This window comes from Clinocottus analis, unplaced genomic scaffold (assembly GCF_023055335.1).
Source record: "Clinocottus analis isolate CAN_PGR_092001 unplaced genomic scaffold, fCliAna1.0.p SCAF_38, whole genome shotgun sequence".
NCBI lineage: Eukaryota > Metazoa > Chordata > Actinopteri > Perciformes > Cottidae > Clinocottus > Clinocottus analis.
This window is the reverse complement of record NW_027176131.1, coordinates 385,001-405,000: the sequence shown is the minus strand read 5'-3', so window position 1 is coordinate 405,000 and position 20,000 is coordinate 385,001. Positions and strand designations below refer to the sequence as shown.

Sequence of the window (20,000 nt, the reverse complement as noted above, 5' to 3'; positions counted from 1 at the left end):
TCACTTTACTAGACTCACTTTACTAGACTGACTTTACTAGACTGACTTTACTAGACTGACTTTACTAGACTCACTTTACTAGACTGACTTGACTAGACTGACTTGACTAGACTCACTTGACTAGACTGACTTGACTAGACTGACTTGACTAGACTGACTTTACTAGACTGACTTTACTAGACTGACTTTACTAGACTCAGTTTACTAGACTCAGTTTACTAGACTGACTTTACTAGACTCACTTTACTAGACTGACTTGACTAGACTCACTTTACTTGACTCACTTTACTAGACTCACTTTACTAGACTCACTTTACTAGACTCACTTTACTAGACTCACTTTACTAGACTGACTTTACTAGACTCACTTTACTAGACTGACTTTACTAGACTGACTTTACTAGACTCACTTTACTAGACTGACTTTACTGGACTGACTTTACTAGAATGACTTTACTAGACTGACTTTACTAGACTGAATTTACTGGACTCACTTTACTAGACTCAGTTTACTAGACTGACTTTACTAGACTGACTTTACTAGACTGACTTTACTTGACTCACTTTACTTGACTCACTTTACTAGACTGACTTTACTGGACTGACTTTACTAGAATGACTTTACTAGACTGACTTTACTAGACTCCGTTTACTAGACTCAGTTTACTAGACTGACTTTACTAGACTCACTTTACTAGACTGACTCTACTAGACTGACTTTACTAGACTCACTTTACTAGACTCACTTTACTAGACTCACTTTACTTGACTGACTTTACTAGACTCACTTTACTAGACTCACTTTACTAGACTCACTTTACTAGACTCACTTTACTTGACTCACTTTACTAGACTCACTTTACTAGACTCACTTTACTAGACTCACTTTACTAGACTCACTTTACTTGACTCACTTTACTAGACTCACTTTACTAGACTCACTTTACTAGACTCACTTTACTAGACTGACTTTACTTGACTCACTTTACTTGACTCACTTTACTTGACTCACTTTACTTGACTCACTTTACTAGACTGACTTTACTAGACTGACTTTACTTGACTCACTTTACTTGACTCACTTTACTAGACTGACTTTACTAGACTGACTTTACTTGACTCACTTTACTTGACTCACTTTACTTGACTCAATTTACTAGACTGACTTTACTGGACTGACTTTACTGGACTGACTTTACTAGAATGACTTTACTAGACTGACTTTACTAGACTCACTTTACTTGACTCACTTTACTTGACTCAGTTTACTTGACTCAGTTTACTAGACTCACTTTACTAGACTGACTTTACTAGACTGACTTTACTTGACTGACTTTACTAGACTGACTTTACTAGACTGACTTTACTGGACTGACTTTACTAGAATGACTTTACTAGAATGACTTTACTAGAATGACTTTACTAGACTCAGTTTACTAGACTCAGTTTACTAGACTCACTTTACTAGACTCACTTTACTAGACTCACTTTACTAGACTCAGTTTACTTGACTCAGTTTACTTGACTCAGTTTACTAGACTGACTTTACTAGACTGACTTTACTAGACTGACTTTACTAGACTGACTTTACTAGACTCAGTTTACTAGACTCAGTTTACTTGACTCAGTTTACTTGACTCAGTTTACTTGACTCAGTTTACTAGACTGACTTTACTAGACTGACTTTACTAGACTCACTTTACTAGACTCACTTTACTAGACTGACTTTACTAGACTCACTTTACTAGACTGACTTTACTGGACTGACTTTACTAGAATGACTTTACTAGAATGACTTTACTAGACTCAGTTTACTAGACTCAGTTTACTAGACTCACTTTACTAGACTCAGTTTACTTGACTCAGTTTACTTGACTCAGTTTACTTGACTCAGTTTACTTGACTCAGTTTACTAGACTGACTTTACTAGACTGACTTTACTAGACTGACTTTACTAGACTCACTTTACTAGACTGACTTTACTGGACTGACTTTACTAGAATGACTTTACTAGACTGACTTTACTTGACTCACTTTACTAGACTGACTTGACTAGACTCACTTTACTAGACTCACTTTACTTGACTCACTTTACTTGACTCACTTTACTAGACTCACTTTACTAGACTCACTTTACTAGACTCACTTTACTAGACTGACTTTACTAGACTCACTTTACTAGACTGACTTTACTAGACTGACTTTACTAGACTGACTTTACTAGACTCACTTTACTGGACTGACTTTACTAGAATGACTTTACTAGACTGACTTTACTAGACTGAATTTACTGGACTCACTTTACTAGACTCAGTTTACTAGACTGACTTTACTAGACTGACTTTACTAGACTGACTTTACTTGACTCACTTTACTTGACTCACTTTACTAGACTGACTTTACTGGACTGACTTTACTAGAATGACTTTACTAGACTGACTTTACTAGACTCAGTTTACTAGACTCAGTTTACTAGACTGACTTTACTAGACTCACTTTACTAGACTGACTTTACTAGACTGACTTTACTAGACTCACTTTACTAGACTCACTTTACTAGACTCACTTTACTTGACTGACTTTACTAGACTCACTTTACTAGACTCACTTTACTAGACTCACTTTACTAGACTCACTTTACTAGACTCACTTTACTTGACTCACTTTACTTGACTCACTTTACTAGACTCACTTTACTAGACTCACTTTACTAGACTCACTTTACTAGACTGACTTTACTTGACTCACTTTACTTGACTCACTTTACTTGACTCACTTTACTTGACTCACTTTACTAGACTGACTTTACTAGACTGACTTTACTTGACTCACTTTACTTGACTCACTTTACTAGACTCACTTTACTAGACTGACTTTACTTGACTCACTTTACTTGACTCACTTTACTTGACTCAATTTACTAGACTGACTTTACTGGACTGACTTTACTGGACTGACTTTACTGGACTGACTTTACTAGACTGACTTTACTAGACTCACTTTACTTGACTCACTTTACTTGACTCAGTTTACTAGACTCACTTTACTAGACTGACTTTACTAGACTGACTTTACTAGACTGACTTTACTGGACTGACTTTACTAGAATGACTTTACTAGAATGACTTTACTAGACTCAGTTTACTAGACTCAGTTTACTAGACTCACTTTACTAGACTCACTTTACTAGACTCACTTTACTAGACTCAGTTTACTTGACTCAGTTTACTTGACTCAGTTTACTAGACTGACTTTACTAGACTGACTTTACTAGACTGACTTTACTAGACTCAGTTTACTAGACTCAGTTTACTTGACTCAGTTTACTTGACTCAGTTTACTTGACTCAGTTTACTAGACTGACTTTACTAGACTGACTTTACTAGACTGACTTTACTAGACTGACTTTACTGGACTGACTTTACTAGACTCAGTTTACTAGACTCAGTTTACTAGACTCAGTTTACTAGACTCACTTTACTAGACTCACTTTACTAGACTCACTTTACTAGACTCAGTTTACTTGACTCAGTTTACTTGACTCAGTTTACTTGACTCAGTTTACTAGACTGACTTTACTAGACTGACTTTACTGGACTCACTTTACTAGACTCAGTTTACTTTAAAGACCACGACCTGGTTCTACCTCAGTTGAGGCGTTAGCTGTTTTGACTCCGCCCCCAGCTGCTCAGTAGAAACCACCGCGCTATGATGTCATACATGTCAGTAGAAACCACCGCGCTATAGTAATCTAGTAGTACAGCAGGTACTATAGTAATCTAGTAGTACAGCAGGTACTATAGTAATCTAGTAGTACAGCAGGTACTATAGTAATCTAGTAGTACAGCAGGTACTATAGTAATCTAGTAGTACAGCAGGTACTATAGTAATCTAGTAGTACAGCAGGTACTATAGTAATCTAGTAGTACAGCAGGTACTATAGTAATCTAGTAGTACAGCAGGTACTATAGTAATCTAGTAGAGAAACATTTAAAGGATGTACTGAGCTGGATCCGAGTGGTCCAGTCGTCTGGGTCTCACAGTAGTAGTAGTAGTAGTAGTAGTAGTAGTAGTAGAATCAGGGGTAGTATCACTAGTAGTTGTATCAATGGTAGTATCAGTACTAGTTGTAGTAGTCTACCAGTCTCATCAGTACCAGTACTAGTTGTAGTAGTAGTAGTTGTAGTATTATCAGTACCAGTACTAGTAGTACCAGTACTAGTTGTAGTAGTCTCATCAGTACCAGTACTAGTTGTAGTAGTCTCATCAGTACCAGTACTAGTTGTAGTAGTCTCATCAGTACCAGTACTAGTTGTAGTTGTCTCATCAGTACCAGTACTAGTTGTAGTAGTCTCATCAGTACCAGTACTCCCAGTAGAGCAGCGCTCCACAGTGGCGTTACCCAGCAGTGTGCTCCTTCTGGTGCCGCTCTCTGATTGGCTGTGTGTCGTCTCCAGGTCCGGCCCAAACCGGCCCCGCCCACCAACGTGCACATCGCCCCGGCCCCGCCCCCGCCCATGATGGCGGCCCCCCAGCTGCTGCAGCGGCCCGTCATGCTGGCCACCAAGCTGTCGTCCTCGCTGCCCTCGGCGGCGCCCATCCACCAGGTCCGCATCCTGAACGGCCAGCCCTGCGGCAAGACGGGCCCCGCCCCCCTGGCGGGCATCGTCATCACCACGCCCGTGTCCGCTAGCCCCGCCCGCCTCGCAAGCCCCGCCCACACACCCATCCTCACACCAACCCTCACCAAGCCCATCCAGATCAGCAGCCTGACCCCTGAACCCAAGGTAGGGGGAGGAGGAGCAGGAGGAGCAGGAGGAGCAGGAGGAGGAGGAGGAGGAAGAGGAGGAGGAGGAAGAGGAGGAGGGTGTGGGGGGGGAGAGGTTTTCCAATTTTTGTAAAATCAATGATATACGTATTAGGGCTCCAGAGCCTGTTCTATATAGTTCTGAGAACATTACTTTAATCCGTCTTCTTCTTTTTCCTCCTCCTCCTCCCCCTCTTCTTCCTCCCCCTCTTCCTCCTCCTCCTCCCCCTCTTCCTCCTCCTCCTCCCCCTCTTCCTCCCTTCAGCTGACTGTTAGATCTGGAGGCGGAGCAGAGCAGAAGGTGATGGTCAGCCTCCTCCACTCCTCCACTCCTCCTCCTCCTCCTCTTCCTCGGCCCAGGAGGGAGGAGAACCCTGAGGTCTGTACTGAGAGCTCCGTGAACACGAGACATGGTTTATGATCAGAACCTGTGTGGTAGAGGTTGAAGTAATGGACTAGCTCCTCTGACCTTCGCCCTCAGCCTGTAAGGCGAGTGAAAGGGCAAAGTGTTCTGATGCTGATCTCTTTCCCCCAGAAACTGGCCTTCATGGTGTCTCTGGGCCTCGTGACCCACGACCACCTAGAAGGTGAGCTCTCTTCCTGCTTCCTCTCTTCCTGCTTCCTCTCTCCTTGCTTCCTCTCTCCTTGCTTCCTCTCTCCTTGCTTCCTCTGGTGCTGTGTTGGCGTCTTCTTACCTTTGTGCTTGTGCGTTTCAGAGATTCAGAGCAAGCGGCAGGAGCGGAAGAGGAGGACGACGGCCAACCCGGTGTACAGCGGAGCCGTGTTCGAGCCCGAGGTGAGACTTTAATGTTCCTCTTGTGTTCCAGCTTTACTTTAATGTTCCTCTTGTGTTCCAGCTTTACTTTAATGTTCCTCTTGTGTTCCAGCTTTACTTTAATGTTCCTCTTGTGTTCCAGCTTTACTTTAATGTTCCTCTTGTGTTCCAGCTTTACTTTAATGTTCCTCTTGTGTTCCAGCTTTACTTTAATGTTCCTCTTGTGTTCCAGCTTTACTTTAATGTTCCTCTTGTGTTCCAGCTTTACTTTATTGTTCCTCTTGTGTGTTCCAGAGGAAAAAGAGTGCCGTGAGTTACCTGAACAGCCCTCTGCACCAGGGGACCAGGAAGAGAGGTGCGTATGAGTCCTGCAGCGCTCGGTGGAATAGACTAATATCTCTAATAACTTGCTGGACAACCAGCCTCCCCTCCTGCCTCCTGCCTCCTGCCTCCTGCCTCCTGCCTCCTGCTTCCTGTTTCCTGTTGCTTCTTCACGCAGGTTTAACGTCTCCAAGCCGGACTTGTGCTTGTTCCTCGTGAAGCTCAGAAACATAAGCGAGATGTTTCATCTCGAGCTGCAGCAGGAAATACTCAATGTGACACGGTGATGATGATGATGATGATGATGCAGTCAACAGGTGAAGTCCTGCTCTTCTGTTGCTGAAAGGATTCATTGATCAGTGAATGATGTCATCAAAAAACAACAATTTAAAGTCCAAATAGTTGTTGGAAGTAGTTTAATCTCACGCACCACGTGCGCACAGTGCCACGTGCGCACAGTGCCACGTGCGCACAGTGCCACGTGCGCACAGTGCCACGTGCGCACAGTGCCACGTGCGCACACGTTCCACGTGCGCGTGCACCACGTGCACACGTCGTGGCCCCGCTGCAGCTCGAGCTGATCGATGGTGTTTCTGACCTTGATGAAGAAGAATAAATCGGGTGGAACCTTCACACCTGTTCTCTTCTTTGGGATTTTGTTGAAAGGCATTCTGGGTAGTGTAGTGAATTGACGAGCCAGAGCAGGAGTTTGGGTTTTACAATACGTTACCGATACGACTGAAGGGATCTGATTATTTCATGTTTGTATAATCTGCTGTTGAGTGAAGCGAAAGCCCGGCGGCTCAACGCGACCTCAGAGACGCTGACCGACCGACAGGAAATGGCTTTTATTACTTCACACCTCCAAATACTAAAATGCAGTCTTAGAATGTTCCTCTTCCAGGTTTCTGTGTTTCACACTGAACACAACCTCCATCTGACTTCCTGCCTCCTCAGCAGAAAAGACTAAAAGATGGAACCATGACTCGTGTCCGTCTTTGAGGCGCAGACTGACGGCGGTCGTCATCTTAGAGCTGCAGCTCCTGAAGACACTGATGCTTTGTTTCCCGTGAAACGCATGTGTATGCATACATTATGCATACACATTTATATCTTTACTTGTAGCCCGTTGCTGCGACCGCGCAGTGTGAACGCAGCATCAGACCTGCGGGACGTTTACGTGGCACCAATAACAACATGGCGGCTGCGGGTGGCGTCGTCACAGATGAGGGACCAGAGCTTCAGGTTGTTTGGTTCGGTCCCTTCATTTGTCCTCGTCATTAGACTACGTTTGCAGTAGAAACATGACAACAACAAGACAAACATGATGTTAAAAGTACACAAAGCTCCAGATCAGTGCTGAGTGACGGCTGCTGGATTAAAGCTGGTTTTATTCCACATTGTCCTGCGGCGTGGTACCAACTTCCTCCTCTGGAGGGAGCAGCTGAGCCTCCCTGTGCAAAGGGTGGGAGGCGTCATGACGTGACCGTGTGGCGTTCAGGGACTCTGAGCTGTGACTCACCAATCAGCTGCGAGAGCATCGAACACTCTGATGCAGAGGTCCTCGTCTTTAGAGACAAGTTTCCAAACCACGACAACGAAGAAAAAGATCAAATTGATTCAAGCAGGATGAGATCAGGAGGTCATGGTTTTGTCGTGGAAGCAGAACAGTTTAGACAAAACCGACGCTGGTGCCCTTCTTGCACACGGTCCCAACATAATTGTGGGATTGCGCACTCTCCGTAGATGGACCTGTACTTGTAAAAAGCTTTTCTAGTCTTCCGACCGCTCAAAGCGCTTTTACACTACGAGACATCATTCACCCATTCACCCCCTGATGGGCGGAGCCACATCAGTATAGTCAACCATTCATACTCATTCATACTCCGTAGGCGCAGCTACGGGAGACATTTTTTAGGGTTAAGTGCCTTGCTCAAGGACACATGGACTAGCGGCGCCGGGGATCGAACCACCGATCCTCTGATTGAAAGACGACCTGCTCACCACTGAGCCACAGTCGCACGTCTACGCAGAGATCCATGAACACCTCCCATGGAGCTGCTTAACGAGGTCTTTTGTTGTGGTTTTGGTTGAGACCCCTCGCGTCAGGAGTGCATTGGTTTCGGTGTCTGAGGTCCCGGCTGCAGCCCTGGTGACGACCTCTAGCGACCTCTAGCGACCTCTGGACACGCGACCTGAGGCGCGTTGACGTGCGGTAGTCTGTACTAGTGCTCGGCTTCGGTCTCCTGCACTAACACTGCTGTCTGTGCTTCTGACTCCTCTTCCTCCTCTTCCTCCCTTTCCGCTCCCTGTCTCATGCTAGCCAACGAAGACTCCCTGTCCAAGGTATGTCATACAGACTTGTTTGTTTTTGTTTTCTTCCCCCCTCTCCATCTTTCTTTTTTTCTTTGTTTTTTCCGTCTTTGTTGTCTGTCTCATTTCACCCAGGTCGCCCACCCAAACACAGCAGCGTCCCGGAGCTGGGCAGCCTCACCCCGACCTCCCCCTCCAGCCCCGCCCGCCCCCTCCCCCTGCCCAGCCCCAGCTCTGGGGATGTAAGTAACGATGGGGGAGACGGGCAGAAACCCCGTCACACACAAGTCCTGATTGGCCCGGTAGCGCTGTCACTCATTTACACCCCGAGACCTCCACAAACACTCCATTAGTCTGTTGTCCTCATGTGGTAACCATCCGTCATCAGTTTTACTTTCAGCCTTACAAAGTGAACAGTGTCCTGTAGCCCAGAGCATCCATTCAGACCTACAACACATTCTAACTCCCAGATGTCGAGTGACTGTTTCTGTGGGCTCAGTAACGTAACACCATGTCCATTAGGTATTAAAACACGGCCAACTGTGTGAACTAAACCAAACCGGTCGCGGTGCCTCCCCCTGCCTCTCCACGGACGGTTGGTGGGGCTCAGTTGGGCTGGGAAACTGATTGGTCCAATTCTTCCTCACAGGGAGACATCCATGAGGATTTCTGCACTGTGTGCAGACGCAGTGGCCAGTTGCTCATGTGCGACACGTGTTCTCGTGTTTATCACCTGGACTGCCTGGATCCGCCCCTGAAAACCATTCCTAAAGGCATGTGGATCTGTCCAAAATGTCAAGATCAGGTAACCACAGCAGCCGTGACTGATCCCGAGTCAGGGGGAAGGGCCAATCAGAGTCAGATGGTTGACTGTAAGATCTGCTTCTGCTGACCGGCCTTCTGCCGCACTGTCCTGAACTTTAGGACTGTTCAATCCTTTGTAAGCATATACATGATGCAGTATTGTTTTTTTTGTGCTTCTGTCCCATTCATTGTGTCAGTAAAGATTGGCGTCTCACATCCATCCACTCCATTGCTTGTCCCTTCTCGGCCTCACCACAGGGTGGCGGCTCAACTCGGCTCCCTCAAATCTTTTCTGAGTCTGTTCCTCTGTGACAACTCTGAGCTTTTCTCTCCAGATCCTGAAGAAAGAAGAAGCCATTCCCTGGCCTGGTACTCTGGCTATTGTTCATTCCTACATCGCCTACAAAGAAGGTGCCGTGCGACGAGTTCATTCTCTCCAAACGCCTCCCAAGTGTGAGCGGTGAGATTAACCGTTTGCTGTTGTTGTCCGTTGCTGCAGCTAAAGAAGAAGAGAAGCAGAAGCTGATGAAATGGAGCGCTGAACTGAAACTGGAGCGAGAGCAGCTGGAGCAGAGAGTCAAGCAGCTCAGCAACTCTATAACGGTGAGAAACATGACATTTCTATTGAGCTGGCCCTTTCATCAAAGCAAACAATAAGTGCATTCAACCATGAATCATGAAAGTACAATTTCTTCAAGAAAGACAAAATACAAAGTGTATAACAAAGTGCTTCTCGAGTGCTACTTTCTTTACTCAAGGGTTAGTGGGAAAAGTTTTTAGTTGACGGTGGAAGATGTAGAGACTTCCTGATGTCAATGAGGAGCTCATTCCACCACTGAGGAACCCAGACTGGTCGTTCTGGTCTCTGTTGAGGCCCTGGATCCAGACTGGTGAGGGTCCAGAAGGTCGTTCTGGTCTCTGTTGAGGCCCTGGATCCAGACTGGTGAGGGTCCAGAAGGTCGTTCTGGTCTCTGTTGAGGCCTTGGATCCAGAGGTCCCTGTGATGAGGTGTCTATGTGGAGCGTGTGGGATGGATAACAGAGGACGGGTTACTTTAAGGATGTGAACGAGTCCGAGGTCTATAACTCCAACGAAAGACTCCTATGTCTTTATCCTCCGAGTCTCCAACGAAAGCAGAAATACAGATTGATCCACCATTTAGAAGCACAGGAAGTTGAGGAGTTATATTATAATTAGTAGTTCTCTACTGGTGTTGAATCTGACCCTGTTCTTCTTTCATCAGAAATGCATGGAGACCAAAAACAGCATCCTGGCTCGTCAGAAAGACATGCATCTTTCCCTGGAGAAAGTCAAACACCTGATTCGTCTCATCCAAGCCTTCAATTTCAACCAAGCTCTGGCGGAGACAGAGGGTAAGGACATTAGCGCCAGAGGCCAGGACGGTGCTGACGGTGCAGTCGGCTCTGAAGCCGCACCAGAAGCCAACTCTGCAGAGAAAGTGAAGGCTGGAGACTCTTCAACCAGCAGCAACACCGACGGAAACGACAAACAAGAGGAGCGCGGCGCTCCGGCGGACAACCAGACGACGGGGGTAGCGGGAGCAGACGCAGACAGCCAGGTGGTGCGAGAAGACGCCGCGGTTCTAACGGCAGACGACAGCCCCGGTGGAGGGGCGGACGGTAAGGCGGGGCCTGCTGAGGGGGCAGGTGGAGGCGGAGACACGGGGACTAGTGTCCAGGTGGAGGTTGTGGCCAAACCTGACACTGAGGCAGCTCCGGTGGTTGACATTTCCGCTCCTTCAGTGGTCGCGACTGCGGCCACCACCAACGGTACCGCCGAGCCGCCCTGCCCCGACGCCAGCCCCGCAGGACCCTGCACCGCCACCGTTGACTCTGAGAACAACATGGCTGCTGTCAACCCTCCAGAGACAGCGGTGGAGAAGAAGCCGGAGGAGATCAGTGACGACAGCAGCAGCAGCAGCAGCAGCAGCAGCAACAACAACAACAGCAAAACCTCAGAACCCTCCCAGCATTCTTTGCCAGCTCTTGTCAGCAGTTTGGACAATAAAAAGTAATGCTCCTTCTTTTGAGTTGTGGGAATTCAAACATATATATATATGAAAAAAAAGACTTTTGCTTGCACCATACGGTGTCCTGAAGTTGCCAATCTGTATAAATGTTGTTTGTTTGCATTGTATTGTCAGACTGTGTCAATGGTAGATATACAGCCCAAGTCACATGACTTGGGAAGACGTAGGCCCCCCTCCCCACCCCGCCTCCTCTCCCCCCACCTCCCACAGAGCTGGGGTACAGGAGGGCGGACGCACCAGTGTCATCATGCCAATTAGTGATAGACGTCAGTGGTGGGAATGCTCAAAGGGAGATGTAGTTCATCATCACACCAGTGTGTGCCTGTTCTAGTGCCCCCTGTGTTCTCTTGTGTGATGGGGTGATGGGTTCCCATGGGTACGGAGAACATGGAACCAAACATCTGTCAGGGGTTACTGGTCTAAAAAGCAGTGTTGTGATAGAGTACGAGTCCTGAAAAAAAGAGCCCGTTCATCCCCTCGTCCCAACGAACTTAATGTGAACAACCTTTATCTTCTGCAGCCCCCTTCCTCTGAATAGAAACCAATAAGTCTTATCCCGACCCCGCCCCTCCTTTCTAACAGACCTCCCCATTATCCAACATCTTTTACCATTTTCAGTCCACAAAAAGCTGAAACCTTTCCCGACCAGTTCACCAACAATCCAATGAAGATTCAGTACACTTCAAACGAACTGGTTCATACCAGTGAACTCATCTAAAGGCACAATGCAATGAATTTAAGTAAAATGGGAAAACGGCACACACTTCGGTCCTCTGAGGATTTCGTGGCGTTGCTCTTGTCTGTACACACTAAACAAAAATAGAGCTGGATTTTTTTTTATTGTCCGTTTCGGAAAGCCAAATTAGAATCACAACAATCCACCCTTGTAAAGGTGTTGGAGGGGATGGGATGTAATGTGTTCAACAATTCAGATATGCTTCAAACACAAAGCATACCGAGGCTTTTGGATCAACTTCTCAAACTTCCCCTTCAACCACAAACTCTCCTATCAACCGATACCCAGCGCCTCGCTCCAGTGACTAACACCTTACCCACTCCAACAAAACCCTCTGGTCAGGATCAAACTAGTGTACGTTGTTGTCTGATACCTCCAAACCCTCAAATGTGTTCGTCAGAGACGTGAGGAGTCGTGAAACCTGGCCTTACCTTCCCCAGTGCACAGAGTACCCAACCAAAGTCAACGCCCCTAACCCAGTGGACCAATGGTCGTAATGTTTCCCCACCAACCAACAATCCCAGTTCATCTTGCCCCCCCCCCCCCCCTCCTCCCCTCACCACTTCATTGAAACCAGTTCGTATGAAGTACTGTTTGAATATGTCAGAAGTTCGAATCCTTCTTTTGACGCTGTTTGTTTGAAGCGTATCAACAGAAACCTTACCTTCCTCTCATCCACCGATGGTCCAACCCCCTTAAATAGAGACTCTCCCATCACCTGGTGGACCAATACCCCCCCCCCCCCCTCATCTCATACCCACCTGTACCCTGAGCTCAGGCAGAAAAGATACCTGGAGGACGAGGTGGAACGAGGCGCGGTAGCCTAACAGATGTTTTCAGTGGTGTCGGTTAAGTGTAGTGATTGAGTTTTTCATTCGTGAGTCAAGTGTGTCAACTGTGAGCACTAAATGTGAAATTGCAATATTGCAATGTCAACACACACACACACACACACACACACACACACACACACACACACACACACACACACACACACACACACACACACACACACACACACACACACACACACACACACACACACACACACACACACACACACAATATCTGGGCTGTGTTTCTTTTTTATAGGAAAAGATATTCAGGTCTTCCTAGTCTTCAGAATAAGTGCTTTCTGTTCCGAACCTGCTGTACTGGCATTATCAACACAGAAAGGAATCCTCTTTTTGAAGTGGTGGTCTTTGCATTATGTACATTTCTGTTGAATCCCGAACTGCCAAAATGATGTTGTATCCAAATTCAGCAGGGACAAGTCCTCTTACTGTATTGAACGATCAAATCATTGGCGTTGTAAGATATAGATGCTACCATTTCAGAAATTGGAAGTCCCCAGATTTAGACAGGAGAGCTTATGAAACAATAACATGAAAGGAACGTTTTGGTCCTTGAACCGGAGGGATTTGTTGTATGAACCTGCTCCTTCCGATGGATCTCAAAGGACAATACTACAAATCCTGACATTAAAGCACAAGCTTGCTGCATTACAAAGAAGTGCTGAAGAGCTTTTTGTATGTTAATATGGAATTAAACAGAGTATGCATCTCTTTGTTGTGATGTGACTTATCCCCACATTGCCAATATTTTTCTAGGAGGAGACCCAAACCTCTGTCTGACATTGAGGCGGGGTCATGTTTTTCGGGAGGAGTTTTTGAAACCCCTTACAGTTCTTTCTGGATTATCTCTTCTTTCTGGATTATCTCTTCTTTCTGGATCATCATCTCTTCTTTCTGGATCATCATCATCTCTTCTTTCTGGATTTCTCTTCTTTCTGGAGCATCTCTTCTTTCTGGAGCATCTCTTCTTTCTGGAGCATCTCTTCTTTCTGGATCATCTCTTCTTTCTGGATCATCTCTTCTTTCTGGAACATCTCTTCTTTCTGGAACATCTCTTTCTGGAGCATCTCTTTCTGGAGCATCTCTTCTTTCTGGAGCATCTCTTCTTTCTGGAGCATCTCTTCTTTCTGGAGCATCTCTTTCTGGAGCATCTCTTCTTTCTGGAGCATCTCTTTCTGGAGCATCTCTTCTTTCTGGAGCATCTCTTCTTTCTGGAGCATCTCTTCTTTCTGGAGCATCTCTTCTTTCTGGAGCATCTCTTCTTTCTGGAGCATCTCTTTCTGGAGCATCTCTTCTTTCTGGAGCATCTCTTCTTTCTGGAGCATCTCTTCTGGAGCATCTCTTCTTTCTGGAGCATCTCTTCTTTCTGGAGCATCTCTTCTTTCTGGAGCATCTCTTCTTTCTGGAGCATCTCTTCTTTCTGGAGCATCTCTTCTTTCTGGAGCATCTCTTCTTTCTGGAGCGTGCCTGGGCTGAAACGTGGGGCTGTTATTTGTCAGTTGGGGTCCGTCTGTTTGGTTACCTGATCTGGACTTCTCATTGGCTTCTCATTGGGTTCTCTGGTTCCTTCACGGTGGCTCTGGTTCTGCGTTCTGTCTGCAATATTGGAGTGCGTCCAAAAACGTATTGACCGGAGGAATTCTGAAATGTAGAAGATGATCTTAAAATACTTCTGTTATCTGTTTGTGCGTTTGTAGCCATGCTAGTGTCTAGGCTGAAATATCCACCGGATGGATTTTAATGTCATTTATTGTTTCATCTTTCCTAAGAAATATCACGACTTCTCCTGGTTGGCAACCAGCTTGCTGTAGAAGCTTTGTCGATCCTCTGACTTCTCATCGAGCGCCATCATCAGATTAACATGCTAGTGTTTCCGATTAGCTAATGTTAGCATGCTAACATGCCAAATTACGATGGGGAACGTCCGCACGTTAGCATTCATCTGTTAGCATAGCTGTAGACTCCTGACGTTGTTCAATAGGGGAAGACGTCCTGAAGGGATTCGTTCTTGAAGAGCAAAGTGAGCGTGAATACGTCGTTGGGGTAAAATAAGCACCGTCTCTCTTTCATATCGCACGCACTCTGTAGGCGGATCAGCATATCGGACTTGACGCCCTTGTTCTCTTGACATCAGCTGTACAAACTGCCTTCACTCAGAAGATCCCAGGAAAAGAAAGAAAGTCTCAAAAGAAACATACCGGCCAGGGCGTGAACGGGGCGCGCCCCCTCACGGATCCCGTTTGTCGGACGGAGCCGATCCGCCGTCTTTTCCTTTGAGCCCCGAGCTCCAGACCAGCTGGACCGGCCCGCTCTGTACAGTAGGTACCTCGAGTGCCTTTCTTCAAACAGCAGATAATATTTTGTCTCTTGACTTGCACTGTGACTTGTAGAAACCTTACGAACCCTCCAGATGATCTGCCCCCGCCCAGAGACCCGGTCCCCCTCTCACCTCAGGCTGCCAGCAGGCGATGCAAGTGGAAACTTCATTTCATATTCTGCCGTTTTAGATCGATCAGATAGTGTTTTTGTTGTTGTTTATTATAGGAGTTGCCTTAAATGTGTTTTTTATTTTACTTTTCATGTGATTTAACTTTGACATAAAAAAAATTGAAAAAGAATCACTGCAGACGCTGGCGGAGGTGGTTTGGTGGTCGTGGTCAATGAGATAGTCCAAAGAGGGATTGAGGAGGAGGAGGAGGAGGAGGAGGAGGAAGAGGGATCTTTGCCCGGTGTGACAGCCAGTTGTTTCGTGATGCACTTTTGGTTTGACCAGTATTATTCTTCTTCTTCTTAATATCAGAGTGTAAACATGGGATCGTTCCCAGAGGCGTGTTAGTCCGGACTCGTTGGTTCCCTCAAACCTTCATCGTTCCCGCCGTGCTGTGCTTCTTCTTCTTCTTCTTCTTCTTCTTCTTCTTCTTCTTCTTCTTTGTGTGTTTTTCGGAGGAATGACTTTGCTAAATCCGGTCATGTGATCAAAGGAACCTGCGCCCCGCCGGGCCGACTTCGACCCGTTAGCAACACCTGTCCACTCAGTCTGGTGGATTGCATGCCTTCTTATGCAAATTTTGATACAACAGTTGTCAAATTATTATTTTTTTTATATGCTTTTTTTTAATGTGAAACTCAAGACACCTTTTTTTCTTCAAACATTCACTAGTGGTCATGTAGGTAAACATTTCTTCCCGACATGCTGTTTTATGGACGTTTTAGATGAGAACTGGCGCACCGCGCTGAATGTTGGGGGAGGGGCCTCCAGTTCGTCTAAAAGTGAATTTATCCAAAGAACACTGCAAACGTGCGTTTGTGTTTGGAAGCCTTGTGTCTAGTCGGTCGCATATCATTTAAAAATAAACTCCTCCGTCAGCGTCGCGCGTGTTCGTCCGGCTGGAAGAGGAGCGACGGTTCAGTTTGTGTTTTTGAGGAAGTCTCGTATGCATTGAAAAACCAGAGAAAAGACAGATGGTCGTCCCGTCTTTCTCCTGAAAGCGTCCCGTGAAGTCGTTCACTCCGACTCCCGCAGTCCTTTTTGCTTTTAACAAACGATCAAGTCATGATTGTGGCCTTCTAGTATTCTGTCGAAACATGACATCACCCCGTCACGCCGCTCGCCATCCATCCTGTCCGGATCCAACTGTTCACCCGACGCTTCTTTACCTCCGCAGATTATTCCATTGGGGTGTGTGAGTGCAACAAACAAACAAAAAACAACATACATGAAAAAAATACAAGAAGTCTTTTTTTAATCTTCCATTTGGTGAGATGCATTGTAGCGATATGAATAAAGAAAAGTTCACCTGGTGTGCTGAATAATGTGTAAATTGGTAATTACACGATCTGAATATTTGTATAATTGTTTGTATTTTTTCATAATGATTTTGGAAAGGAATGTGTTTATTTTTTTGACTTCTGTTCCAGATGTGTCTTCTGTTGGCCTGACATTGTGACTGGTCTGGTGGGATTCTTACCTCTGTATTGAGCCTCTTCTGTGATGAATTCTTTGTATGCAGTGTTTAGGAAATACTGTAGGGAACATGGGGAGGAGTTGATATTAGGAGCATTTGATCAATTTGTATTTATTTATTTTATCATTTTGTTAATAAATTGTGAAAAGCAGCTTGTGTGTGGACTTTCTAAATGTTTTATGGGATTTCAGTCTGGTGATCAGGAAGGAAACGAACGCATCATTTCAGTGGGTTGTTCACTAGAGAGCACAGCGTTATGAACGTCAGAGGTCCTGCTCGTTTCATACCTTCTGAGATGATTAAAGTCATTTAAAGCTTGTGAAACCTTTTCTAAATTCAATAATATGACATTTACAGCCTGTTTCTGCTTTGAGCACTAAGTATGTTCACGGTGATCCAGAGGCACTCAACCTTTCCCTCCAGTTTCGAGTTCAGTCCTGTCACTTTGCAGCGTTTCACATGAAACCATCCGGTGGGGTTTCCTTATTGGATGAAGGTCAAAGGGTCAAAGGGTGGGATTCGAACTCGCGTCGCAACCTCAACGCTCCCGAGAAACCCCGTTAGTATCTCAGCCAAACAGAGCAGAGGACACTTCCGGTATCATCGCTGACGTCATGTTTCCCGAGTCAATCGGTGACTATGCGCAGCAGCAGCAGCGGCAGCAGAGTGGCGCAGCGGGAGCGTGCTGGGCCCATAACCCAGAGGTCGATGGATCGAAACCATCCTCTGCTAACTGGATCTTATCTGTTTTACGTGTTGACTGAAGGACTGACTGCCGAAAGTAAAACAGCTCAAGAGTGTTCGTCTGGTCGTTACAATATATATATATATATATATATATATATATATGTATATGTATATATATATATGTATATATATATGTATATATACATATGTATATATACATATGTATATATACATATACATATGTATATATACATATACATATGTATATATACATATACATATGTATATATATGTATGTATGTATGTATGTATGTATATATATATATATATATATATATATATATATATATATATATATATATATGTATGTGTGTGTGTGTGTATGAGTATAAGTGTATATGTATAATGTGTAAACGTACAACAATGTACAAACATTTCATATATCTGCATGTTTATAATATGAAACTTATTATTATTGTTATTGTTTTTCTCGTGTTTCCGGGTCTATAAACCGCGTCTGTAAACGGAAGAGGGGGGCCAGACAAGACCCGCCCTACTCGGCCTATGATTGGCTCACTTTCATATTAGTAGCCTGTTCTAACCAATCCCGTTCCTCATACCAAACCAGCCAACGAGCACTGGCCAATCAGAGGCCAAGTGGGGCGGGTCGTTCGTGAAGTCGCTTCCGGGAGCAGCTGCTGCTGTGTGTGAGCGTGTCGCTCCTCTCCAGTGAACTCTGTCTCTTTCTTGATCCGTCTACTTCATGAACAGGAGAAGCTGCTGCGTGTTACACTGCCACCGCAAGTCTCACAACCGCCGCGGGAAATGGATCCCAAACGGACTGAGCTTCTACTGCTTCCCCTCCTGGAGGAAGCACGAAGGGCAGCACATCTCCCGGCTGACGCAGCGCCGCAGGGCCGCGTGGGTCGCTGCGGTGGGCCGCTCCGACTTCTCGTTCTACATCCCGTCCAGCTCCAGAGTCTGCTCCAGACACTTCCACTCGGGTGAGTTATCCTTGTTTACAGCTGGTTACAACTAGTTACACGTTAGTTTATCTGCAAACATTCAGGAAGTAGCTGGTTTTATATCCTGCTGCTCAGACAGGAGTCACGTGGGACCAGAGTCCATGGTGAAGAGCAGCTGCTCTGCTGTGATGAGATTGATATTAAAGGTGTGTTTGCAGGTAAACCCTCTCGTGAAATGCTGGAGTCGGATCCAGACTGGGCTCCTTCACTCCACATGGGGCTCAGTGAGGGAAGCAGCCGACGAGCCAACGAGCATCTACGCCAGTTTCTGCAGAGGGACCAGAACCAGGACCAGGACCAGGACCAAGACCAGAACCAAGACTGGGACCAGGACCAGGGCCGCTCCTCTGAGACCAGACCTTTAAGCAGGACACCGACAGCAGGAGGTGAGGCGCTTAGTCCTGATGAACACCAACTCACCTTTATGTTTAAAACCTCCAGAATATCTGAATCTTAAAGTGACAGTGACCTCTACCGACACAACACCCTGTAGGTCCGTGCTACACAACACCCTGTAGGTCCGTGCTACACAACACCCTGTAGGTCCGTGCTACACAACACCCTGTAGGTCCATGCTACACAACACCCTGTAGGTCCGTGCTACACAACACCCTGTAGGTCCATGCTACACAACACCCTGTAGGTCCGTGCTACACAACACCCTGTAGGTCCGTGCTACACAACACCCTGTAGGTCCGTGCTACACAACACCCTGTAGGTCCGTGCTACACAACATCCTGTAGGTCCGTGCTACACAACACCCTGTAGGTCCGTGCTACACAACACCCTGTAGGTCCGTGCTACACAACACCCTGTAGGTCCGTGCTACACAACACCCTGTAGGTCCGTGCTACACAACACCCTGTAGGTCCATGCTACACAACACCCTGTAGGTCCATGCTACACAACATCCTGTAGGTCCGTGCTACACAACACCCTGTAGGTCCATGCTACACAACACCTTGTAGGTCCATGCTACACAACATCCTGTAGGTCCGTGCTACACAACATCCTGTAGGTCCGTGCTACACAACATCCTGTAGGTCCGTGCTACACAACATCCTGTAGGTCCGTGCTACACAACATCCTGTAGGTCCATGCTACACAACACCTTGTAGGTCCGTGCTACACAACATCCTGTAGGTCCATGCTACACAACATCCTGTAGGTCCGTGCTACACAACATCCTGTAGGTCCGTGCTACACAACATCCTGTAGGTCCGTGCTACACAACATCCTGTAGGTCCATGCTACACAACACCCTGTAGGTCCGTGCTACACAACACCCTGTAGGTCCGTGCTACACAACATCCTGTAGGTCCATGCTACACAACATCCTGTAGGTCCGTGCTACACAACATCCTGTAGGTCCGTGCTACACAACACCCTGTAGGTCCATGCTACACAACATCCTGTAGGTCCATGCTACACAACACCCTGTAGGTCCGTGCTACACAACATCCTGTAGGTCCATGCTGCACAACATCCTGTAGGTCCGTGCTACACAACATCCTGTAGGTCCGTGCTACACAACATCCTGTAGGTCCATGCTACACAACATCCTGTAGGTCCATGCTACACAACATCCTGTAGGTCCGTGCTGCACAACATGAGAATAATAAACTGTACTTCTTGATCCTGGTTCTGGGTTTTTAAAGACATG

At 46.1% G+C, this 20,000-nt stretch overlaps 2 protein-coding genes across 10 annotated transcripts in view; both read left to right on the top strand.

The window, feature by feature from the left end:
* Positions 1-16,210, top strand: part of phf21ab (PHD finger protein 21Ab) — a 31,805-nt gene extending 15,595 nt beyond the window's left edge. For 5 of the 7 annotated variants that reach the window (XM_068596483.1, XM_068596484.1, XM_068596486.1 and 2 more), the window contains 10 exons: positions 4,458-4,787; positions 5,073-5,186; positions 5,343-5,394; positions 5,524-5,603; positions 5,877-5,937; positions 8,352-8,458; positions 8,866-9,021; positions 9,356-9,431; positions 9,520-9,623; positions 10,264-16,210. In XM_068596483.1, coding sequence (XP_068452584.1) covers positions 4,458-4,787; positions 5,073-5,186; positions 5,343-5,394; positions 5,524-5,603; positions 5,877-5,937; positions 8,352-8,458; positions 8,866-9,021; positions 9,356-9,431; positions 9,520-9,623; positions 10,264-11,055 — 1,872 coding nt within the window. In that variant the 3' untranslated portion in view covers positions 11,056-16,210. Of the gene's footprint in view, positions 1-4,457; positions 4,788-5,072; positions 5,187-5,342; positions 5,395-5,523; positions 5,604-5,876; positions 5,938-8,226; positions 8,250-8,351; positions 8,459-8,865; positions 9,022-9,355; positions 9,432-9,519; positions 9,624-10,263 lie in introns of all 7 variants that reach the window. The other 2 variants (XM_068596485.1, XM_068596487.1) reach the window with 2 other exon arrangements.
* Positions 16,211-18,013: 1,803 nt separating this feature from the next.
* The window catches only part of LOC137799718 (zinc finger CCCH domain-containing protein 13-like), a 3,523-nt gene continuing 1,536 nt past the window's right edge, over positions 18,014-20,000 (top strand). For all 3 annotated transcript variants that reach the window (XM_068596524.1, XM_068596525.1, XM_068596523.1), the window contains exons 1-2: positions 18,014-18,316; positions 18,496-18,723. In XM_068596524.1, the coding sequence (XP_068452625.1) occupies positions 18,076-18,316; positions 18,496-18,723 (469 nt within the window). In that variant the 5' untranslated portion in view covers positions 18,014-18,075. The remainder of the gene's footprint in view (positions 18,317-18,495; positions 18,724-20,000) is intronic.